Source organism: Gambusia affinis, linkage group LG06 (genome assembly GCF_019740435.1).
Source record: "Gambusia affinis linkage group LG06, SWU_Gaff_1.0, whole genome shotgun sequence".
In the NCBI taxonomy this organism is placed as follows: Eukaryota; Metazoa; Chordata; class Actinopteri; order Cyprinodontiformes; family Poeciliidae; genus Gambusia; species Gambusia affinis.
The window spans coordinates 1,963,083-1,977,398 of NC_057873.1; the positions used below are offsets into that span (position 1 = coordinate 1,963,083).

Sequence of the window (14,316 nt, forward strand, 5' to 3'; positions counted from 1 at the left end):
GAACAAGATTTGGAAAAATCCTAATCTAGAATCTGAACATATCAACTGTAGAACAATAAAGATCAGTAGAAAAATGAAGCTGGAGAAAAAAACAAAAACAAACAGCGGCCTGATCTGAGATCAGCCGGTTGACCTCTGACCTCTGACCGGTTGACCTCTGACCAGCCGCCGCGTCTTTAAGGCACCCGTTGATAAATGTTCAGGTAAACTCTTTGAATCTCCACCAGATTGATCAGAAAGGTTCAGTCTGTGATTGGTCGCCCCCTGCTGGAGCCTTGCAGGCCTTCAGGGGGCGGGTCTTCCTGAAATCTGACCAATCAGATCCAGCAGGGCGGTTCTGAACTATTCAGAACCCGTTAGGGTTCTGCTTCAATCTGATGAGTCGTTGTAGTTTCAAAATAAAACATTTTGGACCCAAAACCGTTGATGAGACTGAAATGTTGGATCGGGTTCTGACCGGGTTTCATCAGAACCACATGTGGTGTGAATCCTGTAAACTGGTTTAGTCCATCCAGAACCATAGCCACAGCTTTCTGGTTCTGGTTCTGGTGTTTGGGACATTAAAGGTTTGATTTTCTTTAAAGGGTTCTGCTAGGTTCTGGTCCAAAACGTCAAACCTGAGGAGGTTCTGTTTTAAAAAAAACAAACATATGGCTCACCATATTCACCTAATAGGTCAGTGGTTCGGTTCTGGCTCACTCTGACCCAGAAACCAGCTCACAGAGCTGCTGCCGGACCTTGCTGTCCTGGTTCTACCAGAACCCGGTCAGAGTTCTGATCCAGTCTGAGAGGAATCTCACTGTCATCAGAACTCAGAACCAGTCTGTGGTTCTGTTCGGAGCATAGGAGATCCGGTTCTGATCAGTACCTGAAGGTGTCAAGATCCAAATGCATCGTCGCAACCGGACCTGAGGTCCAGTTGGTTCCGACTTATCGGAACCTGGTGTCGCCTCCAGGAAGAGGCCCGTTGAAACGTTCAGAGAGTCCGAGATGGTTCTGATCCGGACCCATCTGATGGTTCTGGTTCTGGTTCTGAATCTTTGATTGGACTCCTTGGTTCTGGTTGGAGAGGGAAGGCACTCATGGATCATCTGATTGGTTCTTTCTCCGGGTCGGAACTGGGTTCCTGCAAAAGTTTCTGCCCGGTGTTTCTGAAGGCCGGTTTTGGTTCTGGTCCCGGTCGGGTCCGGTGGATTCTGGCTGGACGGGGTGGAGAAAGGCAGCAGAGGTAGGAGGACAGCGGACGGCGGTTCCTAAGCAACACAACAAGAACCGAGTTACACCGAAGTGGGACTAGAACCGGAGCGAAGGACATCGGGTCCAAATGGACCTTCAGAACCGACCTGCAGGCGGCTAGGCCTCGCTGGCGCTGCTGCTCCTCGTCAGCTCCTTGACGCCCTGCAGGATCCGCTTCATGTGTCCGACCTTGGTCACTCCGAGGTCCTGGAGACGGACGGCGGGACGGACTGAGACCCAACGGACCTTCAGACCGTCCCACACACGTCCTGGGACATGTCCGACATCCAACCGACATCCAACCAAACATCCAACCGACATCCAACCAAACACTCAACCAAACACTCAACCAAACATCCAACCAAACATTTATCCAACCAAACATCCAACCGACATCCATCTGACATTCAACCAAACATCCAACCAAACACTCAACCAAACATCCAACCGACATCCAACCAAACATCCAACCGACATCCATCTGACATTCAACCAAACATCCAACCAAACACTCAACCAAACATCCAACCGACATCCAACCAAACACTCAACCAAACATCCAACCAAACATTTATCCAACCAAACATCCAACCGACATCCATCTGACATTCAACCAAACATCCAACCAAACACTCAACCAAACATCCAACCGACATCCAACCAAACCTCCAACCGACATCCATCTGACATTCAACCAAACATCCAACCAAACATTCCACTAAACATCCAACCGACATCCAACCAAACATTCCACCAAACATCCATCTGACATTCAACCAAACATCCAACTGACATCCAACCGACATCCAACCAAACATCCGACCAAACATCCATTCAAACATTCCACCAAACATCCAACCAAACATTCCACTAAACATCCAACCGACATCCAACCAAACATCCAACCGACATCCAACCAAACATCCAACCGACATCCAACCAAACATCCAACCAAACAATCAACCAAACATCCAACCGACATCCAACCGACATCCATCTGACATTCAACCAAACATCCAACCAAACATTCCACTAAACATCCAACTTACATCCAACCAAACATCCAACCGACATCCAACCAAACATTTATCCAACCAAACATTCAACCAAACATTCCACCAAACATCCAACTTACATCCAACCAAACATCCAACCGACATCCATCTGACATTCAACCAAACATCCAACCAAACATTCCACCAAACATCCAACTTACATCCAACCAAACATCCAACCGACATCCATCTGACATTCAACCAAACATCCAACCAAACATTCCACTAAACATCCAACCGACATCCAACCAAACATTCCACCAAACATCCATCTGACATTCAACCAAACATCCAACTGACATCCAACCGACATCCAACCAAACACTCAACCAAACATCCAACCGACATCCAACCAAACATTTATCCAACCAAACATTCAACCAAACATTCCACCAAACATCCAACCGACATCCAACCAAACATCCAACCGACATCCATCTGACATTCAACCAAACATCCAATCAACTTCTGACCAAACATCCATTCAAACATTCCACCAAACATCCAACCGACATCCAACCAAACATCCAACCGACATCCAACCAAACATCCAACCAAACACTCAACCAAACATCCAACCGACATCCAACCAAACATTTATCCAACCAAACATTCAACCAAACATTCCACCAAACATCCAACCGACATCCAACCAAACATTCCACTAAACATCCAACCGACATCCAACCAAACATTCCACTAAACATCCATCTGACATTCAACCAAACATCCAACTGACATCCAACCGACATCCAACCAAACATCCAACCAACTTCTGACCAAACATCCATTCAAACATTCCACCAAACATCCAACCGACATCCAACCAAACATCCAACCGACATCCAACCAAACATCCAACCAAACACTCAACCAAACATCCAACCGACATCCAACCAAACATTTATCCAACCAAACATTCAACCAAACATTCCACCAAACATCCAACCGACATCCAACCAAACATCCAACCGACATCCATCTGACATTCAACCAAACATCCAACCAAACATTCCACTAAACATCCAACCGACATCCAACCAAACATCCATCTGACATTCAACCAAACATCCAACTGACATCCAACCGACATCCAACCAAACATCCAACCAACTTCTGACCAAACATCCATTCAAACATTCCACCAAACATCCAACCAAACATTCCACTAAACATCCAACCGACATCCAACCAAACATCCAACCGACATCCAACCAAACATCCAACCGACATCCAACCAAACATCCATCTGACATTCAACCAAACATCCAACCAAACACTCAACCAAACATCCAACCGACATCCAACCAAACATTTATCCAACCAAACATTCCACCAAACATCCAACTGACATCCAACCAAACATCCAACCGACATCCATCTGACATTCAACCAAACATCCAACCAAACATTCCACTAAACATCCAACCGACATCCAACCAAACATTCCACCAAACATCCATCTGACATTCAACCAAACATCCAACTGACATCCAACCGACATCCAACCAAACATCCAACCAACTTCTGACCAAACATCCATTCAAACATTCCACCAAACATCCAACCAAACATTCCACTAAACATCCAACCGACATCCAACCAAACATCCAACCGACATCCAACCAAACATCCAACCGACATCCAACCAAACATCCAACCAAACACTCAACCAAACATCCATCCGACATCCAACCAAACATCCAACCAACTTCTGACCAAACATCCAACCGACATCCAACCAAACACTCAACCAAACATCCATCCAACATCCGACTAACATCCAACCAAACATGTGCCCAACATCCATCCGATGTTGGGCACATCGGATGGATGCCCAACATCATCCAACGAAAAATCCATCCAAACATCCATCTGACATCCAACCAAACATCCATCCAACATCTGACCAACATCCAACCAGCCGTCCAACATAGAAACATGAATCTAGTGTGTAATCTGTGTCCCTCTGTGTGTCCTCACCTTCAGGTCTCTCCTCTCCAGGTGGATCAGCTCGGCTCCTCGGACATCGTGGCCACTAAATATGTCCTTATACTCAGACAGACACAGGAAGTCCAGCCAGGCCCCAACCTCCTCGGTTCCCCACTGGTGAACTAAGACACCCAGAAAGTGGTTCAGACAGACAGGAAGAGACAGCCACCTTTATGCTGTGGTTCTGTGGTACCGGACCCTGTGGACAGACTGGACGGGTTCTGAGCTCACCTGGCAGGGACAAGGTGGCGCACATCTCTTTGTTCTTGTTGTTTTTGTCCTTCTTGAACTTTGAGACAAGACGAAATTTCCCACTTTGACTCCGTTTGGAGAAGTCCGCCAGAGGACCCTGGACAGAGACAGACCCGAATCCTGAGTCGGTCCAAACTGAAACAGAACCCGGTCACATGTTCTCCAGAATGGAAGAGGTTTACCTCCTGGTCCGACGGGTCGATAACGGGACACAACCAGGCGACATCCGACAGCCGGCGGAGCTCCTGGGCCACAGAACCCAAAGCGGCGTTCAGCTGGTCCTGCTGAGGCGGGTCCAACTGCTGCACAGACACAGAACCACAGTCAGAACAACAGAACCACGGTCAGAACAACAGAACCACGGTCAGAACCTGGAGCTACAATCAAAGTCAAAGCCATCAGAACAAAGAAATCAGTTCTGGTGATTCTACTACAACGTCAACCGGGTCACAGAGGGAACCGGACCCCAGCAGCCCAACAGCTACCACCTGTTCAAAGTCCAAACATCCCGTCCAAATGTCCGTTCATGGTACAGACACGGACGTCTAAAGATGTGTCCGACACCCAAATATTCGTCCAACAGTCTAAAACCTGGACAGCAGGGTCCGGTTCTCCCTAAGACCCGGCTGATCTTATTTCAGTTCAGGCAGTACAGAACCAGAACAGAACCAAGTGATAGGAATCGGCTACCATGGACATCTTTCCGGCCAGGAGCAGTTCCGTCTCGCTGAGCAGAGCTTTGACGTCGCTCACCATGTGGACCACGGAGCTGCAGCTGAGAGCCTGAAACACACAGAAGGTTCTGGTCAGTCCAGCAGAACTCCGGCGGGGCGGGAGAGATGTTCTGGTCCAGCTGACGGACGGGTCCAGCGTGGCGGCGGACGCACCTCGGGGCTCTTGGCGTAGACCACGTCCATGGCCTTGGAGCTGGCGTTGACGGCATGGGCCAGTTCCTGCTCCATGCTGTGGTGGAACTGGGCCACCTCCCGGATACTGGAACCAGAAGAGACGGCGTCAGCGTCCGGACCGACGCAGGAGGACATGGAGGACAAGGAGGACGTGGAGGACGTGGAGGACATGGAGGACGTGGAGGACATGGAGGACATGGAGGACATGGAGGACGTGGAGGACGTACCTGTGGATGAGGGCTCCTGCAGCCTGACCGAACTCGCTGACCAGCAGCGCCTCGTCCTCAGAAACCGTCTCTGGCTGCGGCGGCAGCGACGGCTGAGGAAACTCACATTTCTGCTTGTCCTCCCAGGACTTCAGGGTGCTTTCAAACGCCTGCAGGACACAGAGACGCTCTGAGAATCCAGCTGGGCCAGAACCAGAACCAGTACCAGTACCAGTACCAGGGTACAGACGACCAGCAGAGGGACTCACCCGGTCTCTGGTCAGGGTCTGGGTCCGGTTCTTATGGATGATCTTAACGTAGCCGGGAGGCTGGATCCAGGCCTCCCCGTCCACCTGGACCGGGACGCCCTCGTCCCCCAGGATGGTGATCTTCACTGTCCGACACTGAGGAGCGGAGACACCGTGAGACACACAGGACAGGGGCAGGGAGGGACAGCAGACAGTTGGACCGGTACCTGCGCGATGCGGTGGTGCTGCAGGTTGATGACCCTTGACACGGCCATCTGCATGCTGCCGAACACGGCGACCACCTCCAGGATCTTGTCGTCGAAGGACGGCGCCGTGAAGGTCTGAGGGACAAACGGACACCGGGACATCACTGGTCTCCTCAAACTCCAGTTCTCCCAGTTTGCTTTTATAGCCACTAAAACCCAGTGAGAACCGGAGCAGACGGACAGAGTTCTTACATCGTCCTCCTTGGTCCCGCCCCAGAAGTTGGTTCCCCCGGCGTAGCTGGGGATGTTGAGCACAGCGATGCCCTGCAGACTGGGCAGGGGGATCGGCCGCCCGTCACACTGCAGCAGAAACAGACGACACACTGAGTGACGCGCCGCAGCCACACGGCTTACCGCGGCGCCGGTTCTGACCTCCAGCAGGACTCGCTGCTCCAGGTTCTTGTAGGTTCTGTGCAGCAGCTCTTTGGTTCCCAACACTCCGTACCACATCAAGTTCTTTGTGCGACTCCTGAGGAGACAGAATCATATCATGGGAAAGAATTCAGTTTAAAACCGCAAAGCTTCAGCAACCTGCGCCAGAATCAAAATGGTTTTACCGAAAGGTTTCGTCTGAAGGTCAAACAGACTCGGCTGAGAGCGAAGCTGCAACTAACATTAAAATAACAACAAACTTTATTTTAGACATGAAGTTATGATGTGTTGATGTGACATCCTGGCCATGTTTTGCTAGCTGTAGCATCGGGCCTTTTGTTAATGTTAGCGCTGTGTGTTAGCGGTTAGCTCCTTTAGGACAGAACCATAATGTGTGTTTTGAATAATATTACATAAACAGTTTGGAACACATGATCCAAATGCCCTCGGTGGTGATTATCTAACATTATCTAACAAACTCACTAAGCTAATTACAGGATGTTGAAGGATTATTTCCAAGACGAGTTCAATCATATTGAACGTCACTATTATTTTCAACGCTAGATACGAGTTTGGGCATATTAAAGTTTCTCACAAAAAATGGAGTCACTCAGTGACAGAAAAACTGAATGAAGAAGAGCATTAGTGATGTGTAGGTCGCGAACAATCCGGCTCTAACAGCCGGCTCTTTGAAGTGAACGATTGGAACCGGCTCCACAATGGGAGCCGGGTTTTTTTCCACAGTATATCGCTGTCTCTCCGCCTCCCTGTCGTTGTGCTTGTGCTCTGCAAGTGCCAGAGCCGACAGTTTTTCCCCACATCGTTGTTTTTGTCCTGCGGTGCCTGGCTGTTATTAGACTTTGCATAGCATGTCTCCTTTAAATACAACAGTTGTTTTTAGGTAATAAAGGTAAAGTTTGTTCTGAATTAAAGAGGTTTGTTTCTGTATCCGTATGCATGAAGACGTTGTACCTGCACTTCTCTGGATGCTCGTCTCTCTTGTTGTTGAAGTCCAGCGTGATCTTGGCGTCGAGTCCGATGCCAAAGTAGTTGTTCATGACGCACTTCTCCGTGTAGCAGTCCCTGAAACAGAAACACGGCTGTTACACGCGTGATGAGCTGAAGGTAAACGTACGCGGTCGCGGCCTCACATGTTGTCGGCGTCGCAGCTGAACGGGTCGGCGTTGACCAGCAGCCGACTGATGACCGAGCTGCTGGTCAAAGTGCCTGAAACAGACAAGAAGCTCCAGAACCTCACAGGAACTCATTCAGGGGAAGCAGGTGGGGGAGCATCTTACCTGGATACAAGATCTTTGTGTTCAGCATAGGCATGTTGTCTCTACTTCCTGTATGGACAGGAAGTGAAGCGGAGCTGCCAGGTAACAGGCAGCCTTTATGGATCAGTTTCTCACACGGCGTCTTGCTGACTGAGAGCAGAGAGACAAACAGGTGAGCCTCTGCGTGTCCAGAATGAACCTCACCTGACCTCAGATATCCGTCCTCACGTCTGCGGCTGCTGCGCTGTTTGGAGCTGAAAGACGACTGCAGGGACGACTTGTCCTCCTCCCCGTCTTCCTCCTCCTCTTCTTCAACCAGACCCACCTGCTGCTCGGAACGACCCACAGAGAAGACGTGCTGCTGGGTCTGAGCGTTCTGCTCGTCCACAGCTGCAACAAAAACAGACAAACACAATCAATCACACCTGGAAACAGGAAGGTGACAGCCGGACACACAGCCGGACACACACCTGGATTCACATCAGACACACAGCTGGACACACACCTCAGTCACCTGGAAACAGACGAATCCCCAGCTGGAGACGCTCAGCAGGAGGTCCTGCCCTACCTTTCTCTGTGTGCTCAATAATTTGTCGGATCGCCTTCTTCAGACTGTTGGCTCTCAACATCAGCTGCTCCCGAGGTTTAAAAATGGCAGCTGCCGCTGAAGGTGGCGGTGTGGCCCGTGGCGAACAGGGAGGGAGAGGAGGAGGAGCAGGATGAAGGAGAGGAGCCAGACTGACCACCTCCAGCTCCTCCTGTTCCTCAGCGATGGTGGGCGGAGGAGCCGGGGGGAGCACCGTCAAGGCCTGCGACTCCTCGTTCAGAGTCTTCAGCAGCGAGTCCAGTTTCTCCTTCAGAACGCCGCACTGCAGCACAAACACGACAACCTAAATACCATGACGGACTGAGACAGAACCGAACCAAAGCCCGGTCACCAGAGGCGTGGATTAGACCGGTGCGTCCACAGTCCACCCTGCCCACATTTGTCTCCATTTGCAGATCTGAAGAGGTTCCTCTGCCATTTTTGAAACCACCTCAGGGGAGGTGAAGCCCAACCAACCCGGTGTTGCTCACAAGTGATCTGATGCCAGCAGACTGATTGCACTTACTGATTGGTCCATCAAACAACATCTCAACCAATCCAAAATGAGTCCACAGCAGTTGGAGAGAAAAGGAACAGGAAATTGAGGATTCCTTGGTCAAACCTTGAAATTCAAAGCTTCCAATCAATTGTGGCAGAAAAGCACAAACAAGAACTGGACGGGGCAACCAGTAATGAACGAAACCGAGATATTGAGAGATTTCAGAGAAACTGCCTGAACAAAAAAGGTACAGCAGCTAAATGACATCATCAGAGGGTCGACTACGACTCCTGCAGGGAACTGAGGCTCTGCTGACGTAACGGCCAACGTCCACGTCCACTTAGTGAGGAATAAACTGCCAATGGAGACAAACGTAACTTGGCTGGAACCAAACCAAACATTACCAGCTACAGTAAGAACTGCCAATGAGGAAGAGGCTTTAGACTTGTACCTTCTTGGCCATAGCCTCAGACTCCTCCAAATTCTCTGTATTCTTCTCATAAGCTTTACCAACACGAGCCACAAAGTCCTTGACGGTCTCACAGAGAACTCTGGGTCCAAACACACAAACACAGTCGGTTATAGAACTGAACGAGATCCGATGGTGGTTAAAGAACTACGGGGGAGAGAAGACCCTACTTGGCTGAGGAGATGACGACTGAGTGCTGGTCTGAGGTCAGGATCTTGGTCAGGTGAGCAGCCACAGAATCCTCGTAGGTCAGAATCTGCTGCACCTGAATCAGAGCATCAGCTGTTCAGAGAACCTGCTTCAGGACGCTCTGTGTTCGTTCTGTAAGAGGTGATTCTAATTAGGAAGTGATGTCACAGTACCTCCGAGTCATCACTGCAGTCCTCCGTGACGGTGGAGGCAGAGTGTTGCCGTGGAAACTTTGTCTCATAGACCATGATGCTCCACCTGAAGAATAAGAAGAGTTAATGGCTCCCCTGGCATGCAGCACACACCTGTCTGACATCACAGCCCTCACCTGTCCAGCATCTTGGTGCTGGCTCTCTCCAGTTTCTCCAGTATCTGAGGTAGCTGCGTGTCGTCATCACAGGCTGAGCCCCAGCCCAGAACCCGAGCCAGGTCATTCCCGGTTCCGAGAGGAAGAACACCCATCTGACACTGAAACAGGAGAACCTCCTTAGAGTCGCAACGCTCCGAAAACCTTTTCACCCTAAAGTCTCTCACTCAGGCAAACAGACAGAAAGGTTCATTTTTATGACTGTAGTCAGTGTCTGCTCAGCAGGAAGAATGTTTGTATGCAACACCGTGACGTTAACAATCGGTTGCAAGGTCACTTGGGTTTAGATTAACAGCTGTGTGGAGGAGAGGAAACGGGTCAATTCACCCAACTTTCTCAACAAACCTGCAAGTATCCACATGGATTGAGGAACATGAAGGAATTTGTCATGAGAAATGTTGCCAGTCTCAGCCGTCTGCCGACAGTGCAGTCAGAGGACACGTACAGGATACATACAGTACACCTGAGTACATGGGAGGCAGCTCTGTTCCCATGACAACCTCACATTTGGTACCTGTTTGTGCAGCGTCAGAGCGTCGATCTCGGACAGAACCCAGCCAACGCTGCCGTCTCCTCCACAAACCAGGATCCTGAAGGTGTCGAACTTCTGGAACAGCCGCAGACTGACAGAGACACAGGTTTATCGTTTCCTTACATATTCTCCTGAATAAACAAGCTGGTAGAGACAGAGCCAGACAGCGTCTCACCCCAGGTGAGGTCCTCCGTTCATCAGGTCAAACACCTGCGCCGGGTTCAGCAGCTGTTTGAACCGTCGCAGGAACTTCACGCCCTGATTGTCTCCACTTTTTGAGTTGACAAAAACCAGCAGAGGACTGGTGCAGGACGGAGGACAGGACGCCTTCCAGAAACCTGGAGACAGACAAGCAGACGGTTCAGTTTTAGTCATGCAGTAACTACATTAGACCACTGGAGGGCAGCGCTGCATTCCTCACCGTCAGAATCGATGCTGTTGAGCGCTGTTGGAGGAATGACGGACACTTTGCACTGACCCAGAGGACACTTGGACGACAGCTGCTCCTTACAGCCTGAGTGCACCTGCAGATAAAGCACACCTGAGGCTCAGTGCATCTAACGGCAGCACACCTGATCAGGCGAGTGTGTAGCTGTGTGTGTCTAACCATGGCTTTACACCAGAGACACCTCCAGTCCTGCAGCCGGAGGACGCTGCCGCATGTCTTATCGCAGACGCTACACTTAGCGGAGACAGGAAGGTTCCCCTCCAACCACTGATGAGGCATCGACACCTGGAGACACAGGTGAGAGAGAACAGGTGAGAGGACAGGCATTGACCACATGCATCAGAGGAATCAGGTGTGTCTCTTGGTGTCTCACCCCGTCCTCGTCCTCAATGATGTCCTTCCCGATGGAAGCCAGAGTTGTCCACTTACAGTTGTTTGTGGCTCGGACCGCGCAACGCTTATGAGCCTTAAACTTACACACTGCAGCACACACACACACACACACACACACAGAGTGCATCAGGGTGAATCTGAACAGCTGCTTAGTGGTGTGAAGTTGGGTATTTATTGAGTCGTTGTGTTTGGTGTGTAGTTGTGTGTAGGTGTATCCAGGTGTATCCAGGTGTATCCAGGTGTGTCCAGGTGTGTCTCGTTGTGTGTAGTTGTGTGTTTATTGTGTAGTTGTGTGTCCGTACCTTCACAGGACAGGCCGTGGGACGTGACCCCTGACAGCGCCTCCCTGCACACGTTGCAGTACGTCGGTCTGGCGTGGGAACAGGCGTACCAGTTGTGCATCCCACTGAAGTGGTCCATGCTGTACTGGGTGGACTGGGAGACAGAGACACGGTGAGCAGCACAAACTGGGACTCAGCTGCAGTCTGCTGTGAGGAGGCCGGTCTGACCTCATAGTTCTGCCGGTTCTGGACGCTGCGCAGCGCCGCCATCCACTCCTCCATCTCCTTCCTGTTGTCAGCACACAGAATGAGGCGCCTGCAGGGGGTGATCACCTGGAGGACGGGTATGGGGTCAAAGGTCAGGTCAGAGTTTGGAATACAAACTGGAGAAAGATCATCTGATTGTGTCTGAGATGAAGGTGAGACCAGAAACTGTGGCCTCAGCCTGGTCAGATTGTATTAAGGTCGTATCAGGACCTCAATGGGACCCGATTCAGACTTTTATCAGATCAAAATCAAATCAAATCAAACTTTATTTGTATAGCACATTTCAGCATCAAGGCATTTCAAAGTGCTTTACATCAAATCAAACACAGAAACACAACGCAACATAGAATCAACAATAAAAACAACATCAAGTCAGATTCAGTCAATAAATTTGTAATTGATTACGTTTCAAATAAAACTCTAAACAAGTGGGTTTTTAGTTGGGATTTAAAGGAAGTCAGTGTTTCAGCTGTTTTACAGTTTTCTGGAAGTTTTTCCAGATTTTTGGTGCATAGATGCTGAATGCTGCTTCTCCTCGTTTGGTTCTGGTTCTGGAGAGCAGAACCAGAACCTGAGAGGTTCTGGAAGGTTTATACAACAGCAGCAAATCTTTAATGTATTGTGGTGAAAAACCATTCAGTGATTTATAAACTAACAACAGTATTTTAAAGTCTATTCTTTGAGCTACAGGGAGCCAGTGGAGAGACTTTAAAACTGGTGTTATGTGCTCTATCTTCCTGGTTTTAGTCAGAACTCCAGCAGCAGCATTCTGGATCAGCTGCAGCTGTTTGATTGATTTATTGGACAGACCTGTGAAGACGCCGTTACAATAATCAATACGACTGAAGATAAACGCATGGATGAGTTTCTCTAGATCTGGCTGAGACATTAGTCTCACCGAGTCGTCAGCAGAACCTCAATAAGACCTCATTACGACTTCAACAAAACCACATTAACAGACCACCAAGACCAGCTGGGACTCGTCAGGCCCTCCTTATGAACATACTAAAAAACCTCCTCCAGTCTGTTAGGAAACTGGTCCAACCTCACTAGGAGCTGATGAAGAACTCTGCAGACCTCAGTGGGACCTTGCTGACAGTCTGTTGTGAAACTGTTTGAGGGAATCCTGTTTTGGGTTTCCATTCCCATGCGGTCTGTCCTGCAAGCGGGAAACAGTAAATTTGTTGTTTTTCCTGTTTTCAGGAAGCATCAACCTCTTGACCGGCTCCACAGAACCTCCATAAACACTCTGACCTTCTGCCATCAGAACATCTCAGATTATCCACAGGAACTAAATGAATCCAGTCTCCGTGTTCAGACAAACCGCCACTTTAATTCAGATTATCTCACTGGAATTGAGTCAGCAGGAATGTGAGTGTGTGTGTGTGTGTGTGTGTGTGTGTGTGTGTGTGTGTGTGTGTGTGTGACGTAGATATCCACTTCCTGTCAGATGTTCAACAATGAAGCCTCTGTTCCCACGGCGACAGAAATAGACCCAGTAAAAGGAGAATCTGCTGATCCAGCTCCCTGATGCCTGAGGAGAGCCGCTCCTCTCCTGGATCTTCCTCACTGTTTCCAAACCCGTTCAGCCTAACTGGAGACCAGTTCTGTTCTGGTCGGATCCGTCAAACGGATCTCTGACCACCATCTGACCAGACGTCAGCTCCAGCTTGGAGCACAAAAACAACATTTTCCCAACAATTCCAGGAATATTTCAGTCCTGAACACGGTCAGACTGTTGAGGAATGCTGTCAGAGCCAGAGGCCGGTTCTGGCCCGAAGCCCGGACTGAGTTCCAGTGACCACATTACTGCACAAACTGGAATTTTAAAAAATTAATTTCCTGGAATTTAATGGAAAAACAACCACCGTGAAAAAGGTTTTTTGGTAGGAAGAGCCGGTCAGTCGAATTCGTTTCATCGCATCAGACGAGTCACATGAAGACGAGCAGGAAGTGATTTTAATGACTTGGACAAACTCATTCACTGAAATTACAAAATGTAATTTTTTCAACATTCGCAGAATATCGACAAAGACATTTGAAATAAAAACGCAGCTGCAGAGGTTCTGGTTCTGATCCGACAGCCCAGACATCGACCCAAACCTCTAAACCACCTGATGGCCTCTGAGGAACCCAGAGTCTCAGATTCCTGTTTACAGTTCAGGAACCGTCCAACCCGACCGACCCGTTCGGATAAAGAACCTTCCAACTGGGTAAAATGTTCTCCAAACAGCTGGGATGAGAATTCTGGACACAACGAGTCAGAAAACCCAGTCAGAGTCCCGGTTGGTACCAGCGGACCTGCAGCAGGAGATTACAGTCGGGTCTGATTGTTGTTGGGTCTGACTTGGACCAGGAGAATCGGACCCATCCGAGCTTTAAAGATTGATAATCATCATCATCATCATCATCATCATCATCAGTGCGAACCAGAACAGAGAAACAAGCTGAACAAACGGATCGGATCAGAACC

The 14,316-nt window shown here is 49.4% G+C and overlaps 1 protein-coding gene across 2 annotated transcripts in view; it reads right to left on the bottom strand.

Annotated features, from left to right (window-relative positions):
• Positions 1-1,111: 1,111 nt before the first annotated feature.
• LOC122832818 (diacylglycerol kinase delta-like) overlaps positions 1,112-14,316 on the bottom strand; it is a 17,956-nt gene continuing 4,751 nt past the window's right edge. For both annotated transcript variants that reach the window (XM_044119931.1, XM_044119932.1), the window contains 28 exons: positions 11,805-11,909; positions 11,598-11,730; positions 11,276-11,382; positions 11,062-11,187; positions 10,876-10,978; positions 10,630-10,792; positions 10,437-10,545; positions 9,884-10,023; positions 9,729-9,813; positions 9,537-9,631; positions 9,349-9,448; positions 8,381-8,681; positions 8,041-8,202; positions 7,834-7,962; positions 7,687-7,762; positions 7,508-7,618; positions 6,536-6,632; positions 6,356-6,463; positions 6,125-6,238; positions 5,919-6,053; positions 5,671-5,819; positions 5,423-5,528; positions 5,226-5,318; positions 4,718-4,837; positions 4,515-4,632; positions 4,275-4,405; positions 1,344-1,443; positions 1,112-1,253 (listed from right to left, as the gene is read on the bottom strand). In XM_044119931.1, the coding sequence (XP_043975866.1) occupies positions 1,354-1,443; positions 4,275-4,405; positions 4,515-4,632; positions 4,718-4,837; positions 5,226-5,318; positions 5,423-5,528; positions 5,671-5,819; positions 5,919-6,053; positions 6,125-6,238; positions 6,356-6,463; positions 6,536-6,632; positions 7,508-7,618; positions 7,687-7,762; positions 7,834-7,962; positions 8,041-8,202; positions 8,381-8,681; positions 9,349-9,448; positions 9,537-9,631; positions 9,729-9,813; positions 9,884-10,023; positions 10,437-10,545; positions 10,630-10,792; positions 10,876-10,978; positions 11,062-11,187; positions 11,276-11,382; positions 11,598-11,730; positions 11,805-11,909 (3,306 nt within the window). In that variant the 3' untranslated portion in view covers positions 1,112-1,253; positions 1,344-1,353. The remainder of the gene's footprint in view (positions 1,254-1,343; positions 1,444-4,274; positions 4,406-4,514; positions 4,633-4,717; positions 4,838-5,225; positions 5,319-5,422; positions 5,529-5,670; positions 5,820-5,918; positions 6,054-6,124; positions 6,239-6,355; positions 6,464-6,535; positions 6,633-7,507; positions 7,619-7,686; positions 7,763-7,833; positions 7,963-8,040; positions 8,203-8,380; positions 8,682-9,348; positions 9,449-9,536; positions 9,632-9,728; positions 9,814-9,883; positions 10,024-10,436; positions 10,546-10,629; positions 10,793-10,875; positions 10,979-11,061; positions 11,188-11,275; positions 11,383-11,597; positions 11,731-11,804; positions 11,910-14,316) is intronic.